At 42.1% G+C, this 22,300-nt stretch overlaps 1 protein-coding gene and 1 long non-coding RNA gene across 2 annotated transcripts; both read left to right on the top strand.

The window, feature by feature from the left end:
• Positions 1 to 17: 17 nt before the first annotated feature.
• LOC308330650 lies at positions 18 to 3,464 on the top strand. The gene is made up of 2 exons (XR_013965511.1): positions 18 to 1,004; positions 1,275 to 3,464. It is a non-coding gene; the product is annotated as an uncharacterized lncRNA (long non-coding RNA).
• An 876-nt stretch (positions 3,465 to 4,340) lies between these two features.
• On the top strand, positions 4,341 to 7,438 carry LOC308331083 (SPEG neighbor protein-like; the record flags this gene model as incomplete). Its single annotated transcript, XM_080786229.1, has 4 exons — positions 4,341 to 4,450; positions 5,313 to 5,629; positions 5,779 to 5,920; positions 7,207 to 7,438. The coding sequence occupies 4 exons, from the start codon at positions 4,341 to 4,343 to the stop codon at positions 7,343 to 7,345; spliced, it is 708 nt and encodes a 235-aa protein (XP_080642355.1). The 3' UTR covers positions 7,346 to 7,438.
• Between the last annotated feature and the right edge of the window lie 14,862 nt (positions 7,439 to 22,300).

Below are 22,300 nucleotides of genomic sequence, written 5' to 3'. Positions count from 1 at the left end.
GAGAGAGAGAGAGAGAGAGAGAGAGAGAGAGAGAGAGAGAGGGAGGGAGGAGAGAGGGAGAGAGAGAGAGTGTCTAGCTAGGTAAAGCTTTAATGTCAACAAAATAACAGAACTTTAATGTTCAAGACAAAAAAATAACAGAACTTTCTTAATGTACAGCGTATGCAGCAACTTAACTAAATAAGGAACACAAAGAGAGGTATTTATTGCAGTGAGGTGTTTTTGCTGTAAAGGGCTGTGACTTGTAACCGATTATAAGTCCTCATACAGAGCAGTGCAAATCGCACAATCATTATCATAAAATATCTCTTATTGTTCGCTGTGGAGATTATATAGTGTCATCTGACCTGTAGTGATGCATGGCGCCCAAAGCTCTGAACCCGGGAGTTTGAGGCCACAAAATCTCACTGGCAAAACCTTAAAACCTTAAACCACCTCCAAGCCCACGTCTAAACCATCTATAATGGAAATAATTCAAATTATTACCTGAATTACCTGAATGAATGAATGGATGGATGGATGGATGGATGGATGGGTGGACCTGAATTGTGTTGTGAATTGTGGATATGATGCTGCCAATTTCAGGAGCCTACGTACCTCAAGCAGTGACCTTTAACAGATTTGGATTTTAATCATTTTGAAAAAGAACTTGTATAATGGGGTTCTAGAAGAGGTTATATTGGATACTCTGTAAGGGCTATCGGCACAGGGCAGTTATGCAAAAAAAACAATCCTAGACTAATATTCTCTCATTTTCAAAGACAAAGAAACCGAAGAGAATGGAGGAAAAAAAATCATTATCTTCCAGTTTAAACGCCCGTGGTCATATACCTGCTAAAGCACAATGTTAAGTGGATATGAAACCATATCGTAAGCCAAACCAACAACCACCAACCATCACATTAGTGCTCCAACTCCGCTGAGATTATTGAACACACATTTTTATAATAGTGACCCAATGTACTGTAAAGCCACTACAGTAATTTTTGATTTAGGCATGCTTTGTTACTCATACTGTAGCCTCGATACCCAGGCTTTCATTTCGTCTGCGCGAAAAATGGAAGCCTGGAGGAACGCATTGGCTGCCTTGGTCTAGAAGTGGGAGTCAACGCTTCCGGGTGGGTGTCGCTCCAAATTATGTGACGTAGCGCTTCACTAGGTGGGAGAGGAGTGACCAGGGCTGACGGACAGATCGGTCAGATCCAATCAGGGCGTGCGCAAATCTCAGCCGCGACCCAACCCCTATAGACCAGAAACTTAACACGTTAGCTCAGGCTACTCATACTGGTGATTTCACTCCGAATGGTTTACTGTTGTGCTGAATGGACCGGTCGGTCATTAAACGTGCTGTCATCATTACACAGGTTCACCCGACGTTTACAAGGAATGATACAAAAATGGGTTACACAAGACGAGACACGAGGGTGCTTCCCAAGTGCCCTTATTCACATGAACGGAGGGAATAGTCAATGGAGAAGCTCGCAAAACAAGTTGCAACGCGACCTGCTGTGAGTTTGTAGATTGTTCATTTTTCCCCCCGAATATATATATATATATATTTGGTGTAGAGGGGCCCTAGACCAGTGGTTCCCAAAGTGGGGTCCGGGGACCCCCAGGGGTCCTTGAGGGAGTTCCAGGGGGTCCCCATCAGCTAAATGATAGTCAGGAACCAAATGGACCCTTATGGGTCTGTAACTCTGAGAGTGTACAAATGGAACCTCTCAGAGTTCAAATTAACTTTGATTTTACAATAAAAATGTGGGGGTCCCAGAGATAGAAATGCCATTAAATGGGGGTCCGAGTAGAGTAGACTAATGCATGTCAAACTGGGGGGTCCTTGAAATGAAACTGGTTGAGAATCACTGCTCTTATGGGGGTCCCTGGCATGTCTCTTCAAATGGGGGACTAATTGGTGTCAATTTGGGGGTCCTTGAAAACAGTTTGAGAACCAGTGACCCCTGGGGGTCCCCTGCCTGCGTACAGTATTGGGGATGAAGTGGTTTTAGAGTTATAGCTCTAGCATTAGCTAGCATGAAGGCCATTTATGAGATGTATTCTCAACACATTGCTGAAAGCAAGCCCGTTGATTTCTGTTATTATAACTTACATTCTTATAGCAACAGCTTGGGGAAATGTTTTGTATTTGTTTTTTTTGTTTTTTTTGTAGACACTGACAGTTTTTTGAATAAGAGGTAGTTTGAGTCCAACCTTTTTGTTTTTCGAAACACAGGAAGGGCTGAGGGGGTCATGTTAGAGATTATATTAGCTTATATTATACAATGGTCATTTGGGCCATGATACAAAATGAATTCAAGCGATTAGATATCGTTGATAAGTCGAATGGTTGCATTTACATAACCTAGCCACCGCAGAGTGAATCAACCTTTATACATTTGCACCAATTTCAGGTCTTTAACAAAGTTTGGTATATTTTGGTTTCTTTCATATAGAGCAAGTATGGCAGTATATGACAGTGACATATGGCTGCTTGAGTGACATGTCACTAAAACTATTATGTACAAAGTTGAAACACGTTTTCATTCTGGCATTGGCTGAGAGGGAGTTTTAACAGAAAACATCATGAAATGGTTCATTCATTATAGACTGTGGAGTATTTTGCCCATTGCCACGTTAATCACTGCCATTCTTTTATTTATTTGTCTTTACTGGTTCAGTCAATGTATTTTAACCCATTCTGACCGGGAACCCATTCTGGTGTTGGCATCATGTTATGCTTTAGCTATTGAAAAATAGCAGATCTACAAGCTCATAGCGCGCCACCGAGTGGCGCGCTACGAGCTTGTAGGTCTGCTATTTTTTGAAAAATCGAAGAGCGACTGACATTTTTAGAATCTGATCTCAGGTCAGAATGGGTTAATCAGACCAGTGTGTGTCCAGTGGAAACCTCGTATGAATCTGATCTCAGGTCAGAATGGGTTAATAGGAACGGGGGAAAGGTTTATTTTCACATGAATTAAGAGCAAGGATGTTCAGCATGAAAAATACGTTATTGCGTAACAATGTTAATTGCCTCTCCGATGTATTCATTTGGCTCTGTGTAAATCATCTGAAATGAAGTTGCAGCCGTTTGTAAATTCAGAGCAGGGTTTAAAACGCAAGAGCTCCACATTTTTGTACCAAACAAAAAAGGGGAGAAAAATGAATCTACAGTATTTTGTGGAAATTGAATGTATTGCAGTGCCTCATGTGACGGGTATGATTGAACCCCCAAAAAACTAAACGGCTTGTTAATTAAATGACCGACTTTATCAGGTCCTTATTTTTAACATTATATATTAACTGGATTGCCTTTTGTGTGTGTGTGTTTGCCATTATTTATTTATTGATGGTGTGATTGTATTTTGGTGGTGCGGCTTCTGCTCTTTTTCCTTTTCTGTTCTGTGAAGTCTCAGAGTCTGGCATGGCTGATAAGGCTGTGAACAATAAAGGAAATCACATAAATATTATGAGTATGATGCAAACTTTTTGTTTTCAGCATGGAACCAGGAAAACACTGAAACTAATTTCCTCTTGTATACTAAAAGATTCTTAAGACTTTTAGCTGTACGTTTGATATTTGGGTTTATTTTGAGTTCTTTGTTTCATTCAGTATTCCTTAAGCTTATAATAATTATGAAGTGAATTTCTCAATTGATCATATATTCATACAGTAGCTTGTCTGTTATCTGTTGACAACACCTTAAACATTTTTAACTTGAAAAGTCTATAGACTTCATACTACTTTTCACCAAGCAGAACTTTAGTTAGGACCGACCACACCCTTTATAGCATGAAGGGTGTATCTCCATCTTCTTCACCTGAGGGAGCACTTCCACATCGCAATCTCATACTTCAGGCAATTAAACTAAACTATAAACTGCTCTAATCATTCTCTGGAGTATTTAATGTAGAGGACCATATAAGGATCGACAGACTCGTCGACTCCAGCATTTGGTGTGCGTCTTCAATCGGCCCTCATGGCCCTGGCCCTGGCTCATGGCGTGGCAGTTCCCAAATACGAAGCCCCGTAGAAGGAGAAGGAATGTTGTGATGTCTCTTTTCCTTGCCTTTGGTCCCTGAAGGGCCCGCCTGGCTCCTCTGGACCCTGGGATATAAAGCCCGGCCCAGCCTCATCGTGCCTTCAGTTCTGGAGTGAAGAGGAGCTCCAGAAGAGATCTCACTCTCTCCACAGGGTGAGACATTATTATATTATACCAAGTTTTGACCATTTTTCTAGTGTAAGTTGAGCATGAACTTTGAAGCTTAATTATGTGGAGAACTTTCTTCCCAGGTTCCCTCTCTAAGCGGTGACTTATTGTTATTGTTCTGACCGGCGCCAGATGTCCAAAGCAACGATGGCTGGGCCTCCTCCCGGCTGCGCTCTGAACATCAATGATCTTCAGATCCAGGAAGCCGCCATTCGCATCCAGGCGTCTTTCCGAGGTCACAGGTACCGTATATTCCCTTATTTTCTTATTATTTTAACCCATTTTGACCTGAGATCAGAATCTAAAAATGTCTGTTTGAAAAAGCTATGTTTCTATGTCAGTGGTTCTTCGATTTTTCAAAAATAGCAGATCTACAAGCTCATACCGAGTGGCGCTCTATGAGCTTGTAGATCTGCTATTTTTGAAAGATCGTGAAAATGTAGTGCAAATCTTTGAATATATATATATATATTCTTTCAGAGCCAACGTTTTTAACTCATATCTTTGCTTCTGGGGGGTCCCTGGAACAACATATTTTGGGGGTCGGCGGCCAAATACAAATAATTTTGGGGCTCCTTGACATGAAAAAGGTTGAATACGACTGACATAGAAACATAGGGTTTTTCAGCAAACTGTCAGGATTTAGAAGACATAATGTAGAATCTACCAGCTCAGTGGCCTTGTGGTTAGAGTGTCCACCCTGAGACTGGGAGGTCGGGGTTCGATCCCCCGGCCGGGTCATATCAAAGATACAGTCTGGGACCCAGTGCCTCCCTGCTTGACACTACTCAGCATCAAGGGTTGGATTGGGGGTCAAATCTACTAATCAAATGATTCCCGAGCGCGGCACGGCTGCAGCTCACCGCTTTAAGAGATGGGTCAAACGCGGAGAACAAATTTCACTGCCGTAACGTGTGTGACAAATAGTACGACTTTGACTTTGAACTTAGGTCTAAATGGGTGAATCATTGAATCCTTGAATCATTGAATCCTTGAATCCTTGAATCATTGAATCCTTGAATCCTTGAATCATTGAATCCTTGAATCATTGAATCATTGAATCCTTGAATCCTTGAATCCTTGCGGTCGGCCCGTCTCCCACAGGTCTCGTAAGGAGCTGAGGGAGAAAGGCCCGCCCCGGATCCTCCAGGACCTCAAGGACGTGGTTCTGCTGGAGGGCAGCGCCGCCAAGCTGGAGTGCCGGGTCAGCGCCTTCCCCGACCCGTTCATCGTCTGGTCCAAGGACGGCGCCGGCGCCAAGGAGCTGAAGGACGGCCCGAAGTACCGCTACGTCTTCGAGGACCCGGACTTTGTGGCGCTGGTGGTCCGGGACGGGGTGCTGGCGGACCTGGGGCGGTACACGGTCACCATCAAGAACCCGTTTGGACAGACCTCCGGGTCCGCTTGTATTCTGGTGGAGGGTGGGTACAGTTTTTGTTTGTTTATATTTTGGGTGGGAACCCCCTTTTGGTGTTAGCATCATGTTATGCTTTAGCTATTGAAAAATAGCAGATCTACGAGCTTGTAGATCTGCTATTTTTTGAACCCATGTTGTTGTTCTCCCTCCCAGTTCCTGCCAAGGTCACCAAAGGTCCGTCCAACGTGAAGGTCAAGAGGGGAACCACGGTGGCGCTCAGGGCAGAGGTCAGCGGTGAGCCTCCTCCAGACGTGGGCTGGCTGAAAGACGGAGAAGACATCGAGGAGGATAAAAGGTATCTTAAAACAGCTGCATTTATAGTCGTTGCATGGAGGCTGTCGCTCATAGCCAGGTGGTATGCTGCTGCGTTCACACCAGCAGATGCAAAAGATGCAACAGCTATATACACAGTGTATTTTGTAGCTTTGCATCTTTGTAGCTGAAACCAGCTCATCTTTTTGTAGCTTTTCTATAGCTTTTGCAGCGACTACAAATGTATCTTTGTATGTTCGTGTCGCTTGCATGGCTTCCATTGAAAATGAAAGGCGGACTGCATCTTTGCATCTGCCCGTGTGAACGCAGTAGAAGTGTTCATGTCGCTGCTGTCTTCCATTGAAAATGAAAGGTGGACTGCATCTTTGCATCTGCCCGTGTGAACGCAGTAGAAGTGTTCATGTCGCTGCTGGCTTCCATTGAAAATGAAAGGTGGACTGCATCTTAGTTTAGTTTTAATTTTTCTCGTTAACAACAGTAACTGAATATATATATATATATTTTTTTTTTAAATGGTAGGCTATATATATATATATGTTATGTTGAGTTTTTTTTATTACACAATAGGTCTCTTTACTCAGAACTTTTGGAATATTGCACCTGACAAACAACTCAAAGTATGGAAAAAGAACTAACACTAAAACTAATAAAAAACTAACTGAATTAGAAAACTAATTGTCAAAACTAACTTGATGTTCAACTCAATAAAACAATAAAACTAGGGACAGTAATATGGAATGGGTGACATTCTTAATGAGATAATGTGACATTGTGATGAGAAACTATAGGGAACAATAATATGGAATGGGTGACATTCTTTTTTTTAATATATTTTTTATCCCACGATTTTTGTAACCCATTTTTCACCCCTGTGTCAATCATCTAATGTGATCCTGGGCTCTACACACCCTCCACCAACCTAGTCCCCATATATGGGGGACAAGGGGAGAGCAACGGACTTGAACTCATGCTCCCTTCATGCCTGAGTGTCCAAGTTGCTCCTTTACAACCTGACAGGGGGGAGTTTCCCTGGTTGGACGTAGCGCGTGGATTAGGAACACGCTATTCCAACCAGTTCCTTTCCCCTCCATCAGGCGCCCCGGCTGGCCAGGGGGAGGCAGTTTATAGAGACCAGGATTACTGCATGTTTATGTGAGGGTACCTACCCTAGGGGACACGGGGAGAACATGCAAACTCCACACAGAAAGGGTGTACATTCTTAATGAGATAATGTGACATTGTGATGAGAAACGATAGGGGACAGTAATATGGAATGGGTGACATTCTTGAGTCATTGTGTTGCTCCAGGGTGTTCTATGAGGTCGGAGACAGCAGCTCCGTCCTCACCATCAAGAACGCCAATCTGTCGGACGCGGGAAAATATGAGGTTTTCGTGGAGAACAAGCTCGGGACAGACCAGTCCTTCGCCCGAGTGGACATCCTGTGACTGACGACATCATCCTCAGTACTGTGTGTGTTCTACTGTATATGTCTCTGACGACATCCGCCTCAGTACAGTGTGTTCTACTGTACTGTGTGTCTCTGTTCTTACTGGAATGCAACCGACAAATCACTGTTGCATTAACGAACATAACATACTGTATATAAGGCAAATAGTATGTTCAAATAGTATACAGTACATAATAAACCATACATTCTAATAAAGAGACCTTTTGCTATTTTGTGAGTTTTGCTATTTGTCTTCCTGATTGTAAATGTAGTAGCTAGTAGAAATTCAGAAAATGCACTTTATTTAATGCTATACCACAGTGATACTCAACCTCAGGCCCGCGGGCCACATCAGGCCCGCGGGACCATTATGACTGGCCCACAGACAGCTACTCATAGACAGACAGACAGCTACTCATGGACAATTGGACAGGCAGGAAGGCAGACAGCTACTCATAGACAGACAGACAGCTACTCATAGACAATTGGGCAGGCAGGCAGACAGCTACTCATAGACAGACAGACAGCTACTCATGGACAATTGGACAGGCAGGAAGGCAGACAGCTACTCATAGACAGGCAGACAGACAGCTACTCATGGACAATTAGGCAGGCAGGCAGACAGCTACTCATAGACAGGCAGACAGACAGCTACTCATGGACAATTGGACAGGCAGGCAGGCAGACAGACAGCTACTCATAGACAGGCAGGCAGACAGCTACTCATAGACAGGCAGACAGTAAGACAGCTACTCATTGACAGACAGACAAATAACTACTCATGGACAGACAGGCAGGCAGGCAGGCAGGCAGGCAGGCAGGCAGGCAAAGAGCTACTCATGTTATGTTATGTTATTATAACAGCTACTCATGTTATGTGCAGTTATGGAAACAGCTCTTTGTGTTTATGCAAGAAAATGTAACACATTTATTTATTTACATATTGTGTGCATGCACATTGTACTTTGATACATTTTGCGAAAATAAAGCAATTGAAAGAGAGAAGTTATCAAGTATCATTAATGTCGTAATTTTATCTACTGGCCCCTTGCCATTTTTGTAATGTGGCCCACAGGTAAATCTATTTGAGTATCCCTGTACCAAGTCGGCCATATTATGATTATATGATACCAACCATGACCACCACACATTTGCATTCTAAGACAGAAATACAGTATCTAACTTTGCCCTGTGTTTACATAACACAACAAAACATACATGTTTTACCCATCATCTCTATTCTACCAAGCCTGTGGTGGTGTTTAGTGTTTACGCCTGCTGAAACACACTGCCCTCTCACAGTATTAGGCAGGCCTGACGTCGAAATGTATAAAATGTTCACGTTTTTTTTTCTCCAAAAATAGCAGACCTACAGCTAAATTATAACGTAATGTTTAAGGTGTTTTTCACTTGTTTGTTTTGGTTGTTTTGGTAGCCCAAAAACATCCCCGTCTACAATTTACAATTTTAGATGTAACAGACGCTCTTGATCCAGAGATTTACAGTATAAAGCGCAATTAACACATGATAAATCAAATACATAGAAATGGTCATCAAGTTAACATTAACTTAAGGAACTGTTCATACAGGGTGTTGTCTACTATTCCAGGAAGTCTGCAGGCAGGCATGCAAGATTAAGCACACGCACGCACGCACGCACACACACGCACACACACACACACACACGGACCCTCAACGTGTGCATACAGGCACACACACACTTGCACTGCACATGCTATAACATAGCAAGTTAGCAACACAAGCACAATAAGGTCGTCGACCTTACAGGCGTATGGCATGCAAACAAAGGCTCAACTTATGTCACTTAGATAACATTTGACAAATAGCCCTATAGTGGCTATTTGTCAACAACAATAAACCTCCAAAGGCCACTGAGGCACCGGGTGTAGTGGATCTTACGCAGGGATAAATGAGTCGATGTCGAAACAGCTCTTAACAGGTTGGTGATATTTTATTGTTTTTCCTTCATAGACGAGTATGGCAAACATGATGGAAATAACTGCTTTGACCCTGTCACCCTGGTAAAAACCTGTGCACCTTCCCAGTGCCAAACTGAAATCTGACTGAGTGCCTGTCTGTCTGATGACAGTTAAATTAAATTCACCTGTGTACACCCAATACCTTCAAAATAAAAGCCTTTAACTGGAACACAAATAAACTGAAATAATAATGCATACAATCATTCTACCAAACAAATCCAACAAATAAATGTGAAATACAAGATAGTGAATATAGCTCCAACACCAAGCCCTATATATGCCGCACGGCTTACAGTTACAACTTTACAAAAATGGTTAGATGAGGAATCCCCCGCCTGCACATAAAGTTATGGTAGGAAAATATCATGTCGAAACTGCCAATGGAGAGGTTATCATTTGTATTAAGACTATAGGAACTCTTGCTGACTTTGTTAGAGATTGGTCACCTATTGCAAGGTTTTTAAAAGAAGAAGAGTCATATTACGTATGGGTGTGACAACTGTATGAGAATAAGTTAAACTGTATGATGGGAGTATATATACCATACGTGACTGCTACTTTTTTCTGGATTACTATTTGCTGGCATGTTGTTGAGGGGCCGGGTCCCCGGCCCGGACCCCGCGAGTACCCACACTTAATGGCATTTCTATCTCTGGGACCCCAATTTATATTGTAAAAATCAATGTTAATTTAACTCTGAGTGTGTACAAATGGAACCAAATGGACCCGTTAAAGAGTTTCAGACCTATAAGGGTAGATTTTGGTTACTTACTTACTATCATTTAGCTGGGGACCCCCTGGAACTATCTCAAGGACCCCTAGGGGTCACCGGACCCCACTTCTGAACTCTGAACCGACGAAACGTTGCTCAATAAATCTAACTCAAGTGAAGACACAAACACAAACAAGGGACTAAATTAATTTCGCTCCTATGCCACCAAAATGCGGAACGCCCTACCAACAGTCATTAAGACATGCGAATCCCTTGACTCCTTCAAAACCGCCCTCAAAGGGCACCTATATGGCTGCAATTCGAAACTGGCCCCCGTAAAATCTGAATCCCCCCCCCCCCCCCCACCCCTTTCCCCCTCACTGTATATTTTTATTTTTATTTTCATTTTTTTATGATGATTTCCTGTTTTGACTATATAGTTGTGTATATTCGTACGTCTCTAAATGTTTTGATGAATTGAAAATGGTGGACCCTGTTGTAAACAAGTGTAATGCTTTATGGTGTCGTCCACTCACAGTTGACAGTTGAATTGAGTTGTAATTCTGCAAACTGTTAATAAATCAATAAAAAACAGTGTGCGGGGATTATTTTTCCTCTACTTCTCAGTTCCAGTTATCCGTTATGGATGCATTTTGATGAATTGAACAATGTGGACCCTGTTGTAAACAAGTGTAATGCTTAATTGGGTCGTCCACTCACAGTTAACAGTCTTTGTATTGAGTTTGTGCTTGAAATGTACTGTAATTCTGCAAACTGCAAACTGCAGAAGGACTGCAGTGAAACTAAAAATAAATAAAAATACTTGAGTATTTCCATTCATTTTTACTTGATTGATTGAAGTATGTATTCACAGTAACTTATGCAGAAAGGGACTGGGTACACATGTATGGGTACAAACGAAAGCACAACTCAATACATAAACCTGTTACTGTGTTGTCCAACACCACATTATTAAAGCATTACACTTTACAATATTTCCCACCATTTCCAATTCATTAGAACCATCATTTTATAACAGCATGCATTTTAAGATGCAACTATTTTACGTTTTATTGTTTTGTGTCTTATTGCAGAGCACCCCCGGCGGCTGTGAGAGGAACTGGACTTTTTTATTTAACTTCAGGGTGCGCACTTTGACGACCGTCCCTAAACTGCCCGTCGGTTTCAAGGCCCCCCCGCTGCCCTTCAAAAGTTGGAAGTTGGAACACAAACTTAATACAAAGTACAAACAAACAACAATTAACAAACCTCCCGGTTGACTGTAGTTGACTTTCTGGGGAAATTAGAATTTTTAATTCGCTTCAGAATCATGAATAAATAATTAGAAATAACTGGGTTTTTTTTTTTTTTACACTCAATAATATCGATGCAGGGGGTTTGTCTTAAACGTATAAAACAACAGGCAACTGAAGGCAAGACAAAATGCCATGTCTAAAAAAAAACAATGAATTCCATCATTTCATAGTTTAAAATGTGAACCCAGCCGTAAACAGATGGTTGTACTACTAAACCGAAGAAACCCACATCCTGCATTGTGGCTTTAAGAATGGGGCTTCCTTGAAACCGTCAAGGTCCATGTTTGTATCGTGAAATTGATGAAGTTGTTGAACTTAAGCCCATATAGAAACAAAAAAAGTAATCGATTTGGTATTGGTTCTTTTTAGCCGTTGTTGTTTTTAAATTGTTTTTTATACGCTATTATTATTAAACTCGCTCCGAGATGTTCCGCTCTGGGTGAAGCTTCTGGACTCGGTTTTATCAGAATAATGTTCGGGTTTTACGCGCAGCAGTATGCGCGTATGTAGACAGGGAGTGGCGAAAATATAAATATTTTTCCCCCTTCCTTTTTTGGGCCATAACTCCCAGATCTATCCGTATTTAGAGCATTCAGCAACGGGGGGCTACTGTTATAAAGGATAGCGGATCTCTTCATGGACCATTCGTCGTCAATAATCACTCAAGTTACTCGGGATGAGGAGGAAAACAACAGCGCGGGTCGTCGAGAGGAAGGAGGTGAGTTTTGGGAGAGAAAGTAGTGTGTTGTTGTTTTTTTTTAAGTCAGTCTTCTTTTAGAATTGTCCGTGTTGGCGTTGCGCATGACACGCTGTTGTTAAAAAGTGGCAACAAGATATAGCGCTGCTTGCTTGGGTTGCAAACTAAGTATAACATTGTGTGTCATCGACATCAAAGCGTTTGACGACATTGATCGGATACGTGTTGATTCGCAATGCATCGGGAGAAACTTTTCCGCTGAGTGGAATCGACTTCTGAAGTTTACTGTAACTTATTGCAGCAGCCCCCGGGGCTGGTGTACTGTACTGTACTGTAGTACTGTGACTGTAGGCCTTTATCCACGGTGGGGAGCCGCCTTTTAATGCGTCATTTTTTTAATCCTTGTGTCGCCTGCCGAAAAGATCTGTAAAAGTGAGCTTGTAGATCGGTTTAGTAGGACTATAGGATCAGCCCCTGTTCGACAAGAGACACCCAGGAAGAGAATTAAGAGAGACATTTTAAACGGAACTTTTTTTACTGAAGTAAACCCTGCACTTTATGACTGTAGACCCCAGACGTGATTATGTAAACACTAGCTTGACGAACCTTAGAATGAAGCATGATACAGAGTAGTCTATATACATACATACAGGCCATCAACTAAACTTATTATAACTTATTAAACTTATCTAATGCAGGGGTGACCGGGGTCAGAGTTGTTGGCTATATGTTTTGACAGTTAGTATGTCAAAAGCTACTATGTTGTAGCTAGGAGGCCTATAGCCTATGTTTTGACAGTTTGTTTTGGACGTTTAGCTATTATCTTACACAAATCCTATTATTATTATTGTTATTGTTATTGTTTTAATATTGACAGATGAAGGACAGATGAATGTAAACAAACCATAGTGCTTTCTTGGGTTATACATCCTTTTAGCAGAACTTGTTTTGGACTGTACTTTCCTGCCCATATAGAACTGTTGTTTGGGTTTGTTTTCTACACAAACAGACCATCACAGTCTAGACATTGTTTTTAATCAACTATCTGTGAACAGCAAAACATTCACTCTTCTTTATTCCATTCATGGAAATTGCCCTTGATGTCACAAAGTCCCTAGGATATAACCACATCCATCCAGATTTCAGATAGCCCTATACAGTATATTATATTATATTAAGTAACTATAATTGAGATTGAAGTTTTATATTGTAATCGGCAAAATAATGCAGTGTCTTTAATTAATGGCACCGGTCTTTTAAACCTGCAATACATAATGCTGAAAAGCTAAATAAACAAACATAACACAATTCCTCCTGCTGTCTAAACATTTTGTCAAATAATATTGATTAGACTGTGATACGAACATATAAATAAACTCTACTCTTCTCCTGCTCTAGACGGGTTTATGTAGTGATGAAAATACATATTAAAAGCTTTATGGACAAAGTCAGAATTATAAGGCTGGGTGACAATCTTGAGCCAATTGAAAAGCCACATTATATTAAAAATGATGTAGAAAATGTTCCTGTAACATTCCTGGATTCACATTTTATGATTTTAACTTAAGTGGCGTCATCAATTCAGCAAAAAAAACAAAACATCTTGATTTATTATTTGTGAAATTCAGTTGTGTTTCTGACTACATAAAGCACTGACATCTTTTGACTATAGTGCAGGCCCGGCCCTTCCTACAGGATGACAGAGCAGGGGGGCGTTGTGGGTCGCCCAGTGACTCCCCAATGTCTGCCCAGTGACTCCCCAGTGCCTCCCCAATGCCTCCCCAATGTCTGCCCAGGGCCTCCCTAGTGACTCCCCAGTGACTCCCCAATGTCTGCCCAGGGCCTCCCCAGTGACTCCCCAGTGACTCCCCAATGTCTGCCCAGGGCCTCCCTAGTGACTCCCCAGTGACTCCCCAATGTCTGCCCAGGGCCTCCCCAGTGACTCCCCAGTGACTCCCCAATGTCTGCCCAGGGCCTCCCTAGTGACTCCCTAGTGCCTCCCCAGTGCCTCCCCAATGTCTGCCCAGGGCCTCCCTAGTGCCTCCCCAGTGACTCCCCAATGTCTGCCCATTGCCTCCCCAATGTCTGCCCAGTGACTCCCCAGTGCCTCTGCCTCCCCAGTGCCCAGTGTCCCCCCAGTGCCTCCCCAGTGTCCAGGGGGGGGGGGGGGGGCACGAAAAATCCTTCTTGGGGCGCCAGATTGCTCAGGACCGGCCCTGCTATAGTGACACATGTCCAGCAACGACACAGAGTTGCCATGTTGAAAGTCGTTAAAAGCATAGTGCGTGTTAACAGTGACGCTATAATGGGGTACATTTTGCATCCCAAAACGCAGATTATTGTCTCCACCAGGCCGAAGGCATATCAATCAATCAATCGAAGTTGACCAGAGTGCTTCACAACAAAAGACAACAATAAACAAATTAAAATACTATACAGTGGCTAAAAAGGTTAAAATCAGTTCACATTAAAAGCCAGGGAAAAAAGGTGCGTTTTGAGAAGGGATTTGAATATATTGATAGATTGAGCAGCTCTAATATGGGGGGGAGAGAGACTATGTTTTGCTGTGTGAGTGTGAGTGTGAGTGTGAGAGATTCAGTACCAGAAACACACAAAGCACTGAACGACCATATAAACGCGTCTGTAACTCTGAGAGCGTTCAAATGGAACCAAGTGGACCCTTACTTATACGGGTCCATTTGGTTCCATTTGTACACTCTCGTTCGTCATCATAGTTAACCCATTCTGAACGGGAACCCCTTTTGGTGTTTTAACTAAGCATATACTTTAGCTATTGAAAAATAGCAGATCTACAAGCTCATAGCGCACCACCGAGTGGCGCGCTACGAGCTTGTAGGTAGCTATTGGTAGGTATAGCTATTTGTGAAAAATCGTGAAAATGCGGCACAAATCTTTGAATATTTATTCTTTCAGAAGACTTTTTTTTATTTATTTCGACGTCAGGCCTGGATATAAGGGGGATCCCTGCAAATAAAACATTTGACAACCACTAGTACTAGTGCACTCATAATGTGTGCTAAATCAGTGTCATGTACTTATTCTGAGTAAAACCCTGTAGACTTGACAATAATTGGGTCTTAAGTTGTGATCAAAATGAGAACAGTGTTTTTCTGCAGGTAAACACCACCACACCACACTGCGGCGGGGACTGATAATGGCTGATGATATGGAGAGAAATGGTGGGGGAAACAATATTTATATTTTGTAAACATAGTCACATACTACGTGCCGTTTTTAAAAGAGTACCTGCAGCCAGGCATACTATAGCATCTGTCATGTGCTTCTTGTCTGAGCTTGCAGTTATTCCACACAGTAAAATATGCTCCTCAGTGCTCTTTTAACTACTTGTACCTGACGTCGAAATTTTAAAAAATGTTTATTTTTAAAATGTATTTTTTCCTCATGTTTTTATATCAGTGGTTCTCAATATTTCATGTCAAGGACCCCAAAAATTATATGTAATATGCCGCCGACCCCCATCTGAGAATATGGTGTTCCAGGGACCCCCCCCCCCCAGAAGCAAAGATTTGAGTTAAAAACTGAAACTCTGAAAGAATATATATTCAAAGATTTGAGGCACATTTTCACGATTAAAAAAAAAATAGCAGAACTACAAGCTCATAGCGCGAGCTTGTAGATCTGCTATTTTTCAAAAGCTAAAGTATAACATAATGCTTCAAACATCAAAAGGGGTTCCCGGCCCCGCCCAGAATGGGTTAAAGGTTTTCTTAATTTCCTGAATAATGTATATTTTTAATTTAACTGCAGCTAGAGATACGATCCTGAACAGTATTGACTTCACAGCTACTGGAATGCTGGCGCTGTTTGATTTGAACAGGGAAAATATTGCTTATCGTCACTGTGGTGAAACGGTACAGTCGTGCAACGGAGTCAGCAGACCACAAATTGTTGACAAACAGACAGAGAGGTCGGCCTGCGAAAATCCATAACTACAGTATCCATAAACCCTGCGTGCGTGACGCAATATGTGGTTGCCACGTTTACTTGGATTAACCTATTCTGGGCGGGAACCCCTTTTTGTTATGCTTTAGCTGTTTGAAAAATAGCAGATCTACAAGCTCATAGTGTGGCACTGAACTTGTAGGTCTGCTATTTTTTTTTAAATAGTGAAAATGTGGTTCAAATCTTTGAATATATATATATTCTTTCAGAGCAAACGTTTTAAACTCAAATCTTTGCTTCTGAGGGGTCCCTGGAACAACATCTTTTCAGATGAGGGTCGGTGGCCAATTCCATATCATTTTTGGGGTCCTTGACATGAAATATTGAGCACCACTGAAACAGAAACGGGTATTTCAGACATTCTTTTTTTAATTTCGACGTCAGGCCTAACTGGGTTAAGCCTCCTGCTTGTGACCAAAGTTGCCGGTCTGAATCCCTGACACTGACGCTCTAATTGCCTTTTGTCCCTCACTATAAGGTCCTATTATAGGACGGACTGGCCGCCAAATCCGCCCTAAATCAGATCTGCACCATATCCAGATTGAAATCTGATCTACACGTACACAAACGGGTCACATGGAATTCGAGTGCCGCGCTATAAGCTTGTAGGTCTGCTATTTTTGAAAAATCATGAAAATGTGTCGCAAATCTAGAAAATATGTATTCTTTCAGAACGAACGTTTTAACTCAAATCTTTGCTTCTGGGGGGGGGGTCCCTGGAACAACATATTTTCAGATGGGGGTCAGCGGCCAAAAACAGATAATTCTGGGGCTCATTGAGAACCACTGACATAAAACTCTCATGATTTAGAAGACGATTTGTAGAATCTTTTCTCAGGTCTAAATGGGTTCAAATCCGATTCCAGGAGATCCGTCTCAGTCTGAACGGCAGTAACCTGATCTAAACCACCCAAATCTGATTCCAGGAGATCCGTCTCAGTCTGAACGGCAGTAACCTGATCTAAACCACCCAAATCTGATTCCAGGAGATCTGTCTCAGTCTGAACATGCAGTAACCTGATCTAAACCACCCAAATCTGATTCCAGGAGATCTGTCTCAGTCTAAACGGCAGTAACCTGATCTAAACCACCCAAATCTGATTCCAGGAGATCCGTCTCAGTCTGAACATGCAGTAACCTGATCTAAACCACCCAAATCTGATTCCAGGAGATCTGTCTCAGTCTAAACGGCAGTAACCTGATCTAAACCACCCAAATCTGATTCCAGGAGATCCGTCTCAGTCTGAACGGCAGTAATCTAATCTAAACCACCCAAGTCGCATCAAACATTCCAAGACGTCACTTGCAGCTGCCGTCTATCCACGGTAACCAAAGCAGAGATGACGTCGATGTGGACGCAGGGCAGATATGTGGACGCAGGGCAGATATGTGGACGCAGGGCAGATACTGTATGTGGACGCAGGGCAGATATGTGGACGCAGGGCAGATATGTGGATGCAGGGTAGATACTGTATGTGGACGCAGGGCAGATATGTGGACGCAGGGCAGATATGTGGACGCAGGGCAGATATGTGGACGCAGGGTAGATATGTGGACGCAGGGCAGATATGTGGACGCAGGGTAGATATGTGGACGCAGGGCAGATATGTGGACGCAGGGCAGATATGTGGACGCAGGGCAGATATGTGGACGCAGGGCAGATATGTGGACGCAGGGTAGATATGTGGACGCAGGGCAGATATGTGGACGCAGGGCAGATATGTGGACGCAGGGCAGATATGTGGACGCAGGGCAGATATGTGGACGCAGGGCAGATGTGTGGACGCAGGGCAGATATGACGACGCAGGGCAGCTCTGGGTTGACGTTGTTAAAACCAGTCTGAACACACAGATCTGTGTGAACAGTCCCGCCAAAAGATCAAAAGGATTTGAGAAATAAATCAGTTTTAGCTGAATTTGACTGCAGTCCTATATTCCCAAACTGCATGGGCCCAATTGTGTCTTTGAGCAAGGTACATGAAAACTGTTCCAGAGGGTGTCTGCTATTTCCTATAGTTTTGTAATAGGCTGACCCCAGAGTTAACAGACCTCATGGGTCCATTTGGTTCCTGACCTGTCAATTGAACCCACCTACCAGGGACAAGGGAGCTCAAGGGAGCTCATAGCTCAGTCTACGAGCTTGTAGGTCTGTCATTTTAGAAAAATCAAAGTACGACTCACATAGAAACGTAGCTTTTTCAGAAAACTCAGGATGTAGAAGACATTTTTAGAATCTGATCTCGGGTCAGAATGAAAACTGTCAAGATTCAAGATTCAAGATTCAATAATTTATTTGCCATGTCAACAAGTTGATAGGAATTTGTCTTGGTTCATACTCAACATATACACAAACAAGAAGGACAGTACAATACAAAAACCAGCAGCATATGAAATTACATTCAGTTTTTTTAAAGTGCTATATGCATATACTGTACTATTGGTTCAGATGTCTAATGGCTACTGGGTAAGTGCTATCCCTGAAGCGACATGTAGAGCTCTGGATACTTCTATATCTCCTGCCTGATGGGAGGAGATTGAAGAGGTGATGTGCAGGATGGGAGTTGTCTGCAATGATTTTGTTTGCCTTCCTAATTATTCTGGTGGAATAGAGTGAGGAAAGTGTAGGGAGGCTGCATCCTATGTTTTTTGATGCGCGACGTACTACTCTTTCCAGGGTGTAGAAGACATTTTTTGAATCTGATCTCAGGTCAGCATGGGTTAACATTAGAGAGCTTTGTGGTGCTCATAGACTGATATCTTGTTGAGTACGGAGTGTACCTGCTCGCAGTTCACTTCAGTTCGCTTTTATCTTCAGAGTCATTGGACAAAGAAAGCAGAATAAATAAACAAATAATGGTAATAATAATAAAGAAATCTATACAATAATTTATCCCTGAAAATGGGTCGGGGAGAAGCAGCATGCTTGTCGGGCCCTATACCCCCTGCTAACATGGCAATTCATTTAGAAAATATGTAATTGTTTTGCACGATTTAAGGTGCATTCATCTTCCTAGAGTTTATAACAACTCCATCTCCACTCGCACAGACACACGCATATATATATAATATATAACCTACTGTACATTACAGTACAGTACACACTCCCCCATTCACTGGGGCCAAGATGGCAAAGAGTAACCCATGTTGTTAATATAATACATTATACAACAAAATAAAACAAATCTGGTCTCAGTCTTGATTTGGCCTCGACTACAACACTACCACACACTAGGGGCATTAAGCAACTAGTCCACTAGTAAATCCACTAGTCGACCTTGTTGGTACTAGTTAACTACACACTAAACCCAAGTGTTTAGGTTATAAACTGTTTTAAACACATCATTTGTAACACTTTTTAAACGTGTCACAGTGTTTAGATTATAAACAGAAGAACATGTTTAATCCCTGTAACACTTTTTAAACACATAAACGTGTTTAGTTTTTACAATCAAAGTCAGTCATATAGGTGTTTAGAATTTGAACACTAGGTGTTCTCGTGAGGTGTTCTGAGTGAACTCGTGTTCTACTGTATTGTATGAATATTAATAAACACTTGGCATTTAATTATTAAACACATCGTGTTTATGTTTTAAACGTGTCACATGTTCCAGGGATTTACAGTGTAGTTGACAAGAAAAAACAAAAAAGTTTAATTTAATTTTTTCAATTTTCCCCCCCGATTTTGTAGGCCTCAAGATCAGGTAGATTGTAGTTATAGTCACCAATGTACATTAAATGTAGAAATATTTATTTAAAAAAGAAAGAAAATCTCTCTTTTTATTTTTACATAATAGGTACTGTAGTTAAACAACTAGTAAACTAGGCAACTAGTAAAAATCACTAGAAGTGAATGCCCTACCACTTACTTACTGTATAATTCAACTCCAGAGTTTCCTTTCTAGTACATAGTTTTGGTCAGCAGGTGGCACTACTGTCAAGGTAACCTAACCGTGTTCACAGAGGCCAATTCCAGCATGCCCTTGGATCACTTCCTATTGGCCAAGGGTCACGGGCCGCCCAATGACATGGCTGCATTCCTGACTGGAGGAGCCAGAGAGACTGTGAGAAGGAAAGGGGAGGCTGTGTTAACTTGTTTGGATCTTCTTTTATTTCAACCGAAAGGCTCCAAGCAAAATGGACGACATTGACAGAACCATATAAACTTAATTTACTACCCTGCGATGTTTCAAAAGCTTCAGCACAGGAAGAAGTTTGAGCAACAGATGTCGCTCAGACTTCCAGAGGATGCCTTTAACCCATTCTGACCGGGAACCCGTTTTGGTGTTAGCATCATGTTATGCTTTAGCTATTGAAAAATAGCAGATCTACAAGCTCATAGCGCGCCACCGAGTGGCGCGATACGAGCTTGTAGGTCTGCTATTTTTGAAAAATTCGAAGAACGACTGACATTTTTAGAATCTGATCTCAGGTCAGAATGGGTTAATCAGACCAGTGTGTGTCCAGGTGGAAACCTCGTATGAATCTGATCTCAGGTCAGAATGGGTTAAATTGATCTGCTTCCTCAGCTAATATTCATGTCACCATGGTGACGTCATGGACAGCTGATTTGCACAAGCTTTTCTCTGGGGACTATTTTCAGTAAAGGAAAGGAAAGGAATCCACTCCTATTTAACAATTAAAACATAACATTAAAACAATCATAATTAAGATGATTATGACAATTATGGGCAGGGAAACATGCAAAAACCACATTCCTTTTTTTATAGGTTATACATTTACTATAGTTAATTTCAGGCTCTACGATTTGGTAATTGCAATAGTTTTCATTTCAATTATTTCTCTATTAATTATTCAATATTCAATATGTCTCCCCCCCACACACACACACACACACACACACACAGGCACAAAACATTTGGATTCTTATCAGTAATGATCAAAATGTTTTTGAATCGGGGTGTTGAAGACCACCGTATCAATCTCCAACACTATGAACCTGTCACTCAAGTCGCCCTGGAAGGGCGAGAAGCATTTTGTTAGATTGTAACTGCGTATCGCGTGTCAAAGTGGGCTGTGGGACGAAGGCCTCATTCTCTCTGCTGTCTGGACAGGAATAGACGCAGTAAAGAGCCATGCATGCATATCCCCCCCCCCCGGAAATATACCCCGGAAAGAGGTCATGTCTCTGTCCCGTCAGCCCCTGACCCGTATTACCTCAGCCTGGGCACCATTTCATTTAGGGCAGATGATCCTGTCGGGAGCGGATGATATGGTTACGTCATGTTGTAGTCATTGTTTTGTAGTCATCAGGATGATATCGTTACGTCATGTTGTAGTATTGTTTTGTTGTCATCATGATGATATCGTTTTTAGAGAGCTTTTATTGAGAAAAATCGTTTTTTTAAACTCTAGACGGGCCTGTTGACTGATACCTGTCCATTTAAACTCTAGACGGGCCTGTTGACTGATGCCTGTCCATTTAAACTCTAGACGGGCCTGTTGACTGATACCTGTCCATTTAAACTCTAGACGGGCCTGTTGACTGATACCTGTCCATTTAAACTCTAGACGGGCCTGTTGACTGATACCTGTCCATTTAAACTCTAGACGGGCCTGTTGACTGATACCTGTCCATTTAAACTCTAGACGGGCCTGTTGACTGATACCTGTCCATTTAAACTCTAGCGGCCAATTACATATAATGTTTGGGGTCCTTGACATGAAATATTGAGAACCACTGATATAGAAAAAGGCCTAAAAGGGTTTAAATACATTTCCTGTGGGAGCTATACACAACGGTGTGCAGACTATTTCTTCTTCTCCCCTAAACCTCGGTAAACAAAAACAAAATAAGCTGTGCTTAAACCTTACCTGACCCTAACCTAAAGTAAAACTATGCCTGCCCGGCGGGAGCCAATCGGTCTACCCTAGAACATTGGCGGGATTCATAATCACGCACACCTGAAAGGTGATCTCCAGCTATGTGCCTGCTTTTAGACGGGCGGCAGGCTGAAACGCACCGTGTGCGTCTGGTGAGCAGTTAATTGTCACTTTGACCTCGAAAATGTGTCACCTCACTGTCACTATCTTTACTTACTCTTTAACCCGTTCTGAACGGGAACCCATTTTGGTGTTAGCATTGCGTTATGCTTTAGCTATTGAAAAATAGCAGATCTACAAGCTCATAGCGCGCCACCGAGTGGCGCGCTACGAGCTTGTAGGTCTGCTATTTTTGAAAAATCAAAAGAACGACTGACATTCTTTAGAATCTGATCTCAGGTCA

The sequence above is a fragment of the Protomyctophum bolini genome (genome assembly GCF_963924005.1).
Source record: "Protomyctophum bolini genome assembly, chromosome: 16".
Taxonomy (NCBI): Eukaryota; Metazoa; Chordata; class Actinopteri; order Myctophiformes; family Myctophidae; genus Protomyctophum; species Protomyctophum bolini.
Note: the sequence above shows the minus strand (reverse complement) of the source record. Positions and strands in the feature narration are given on the sequence as shown.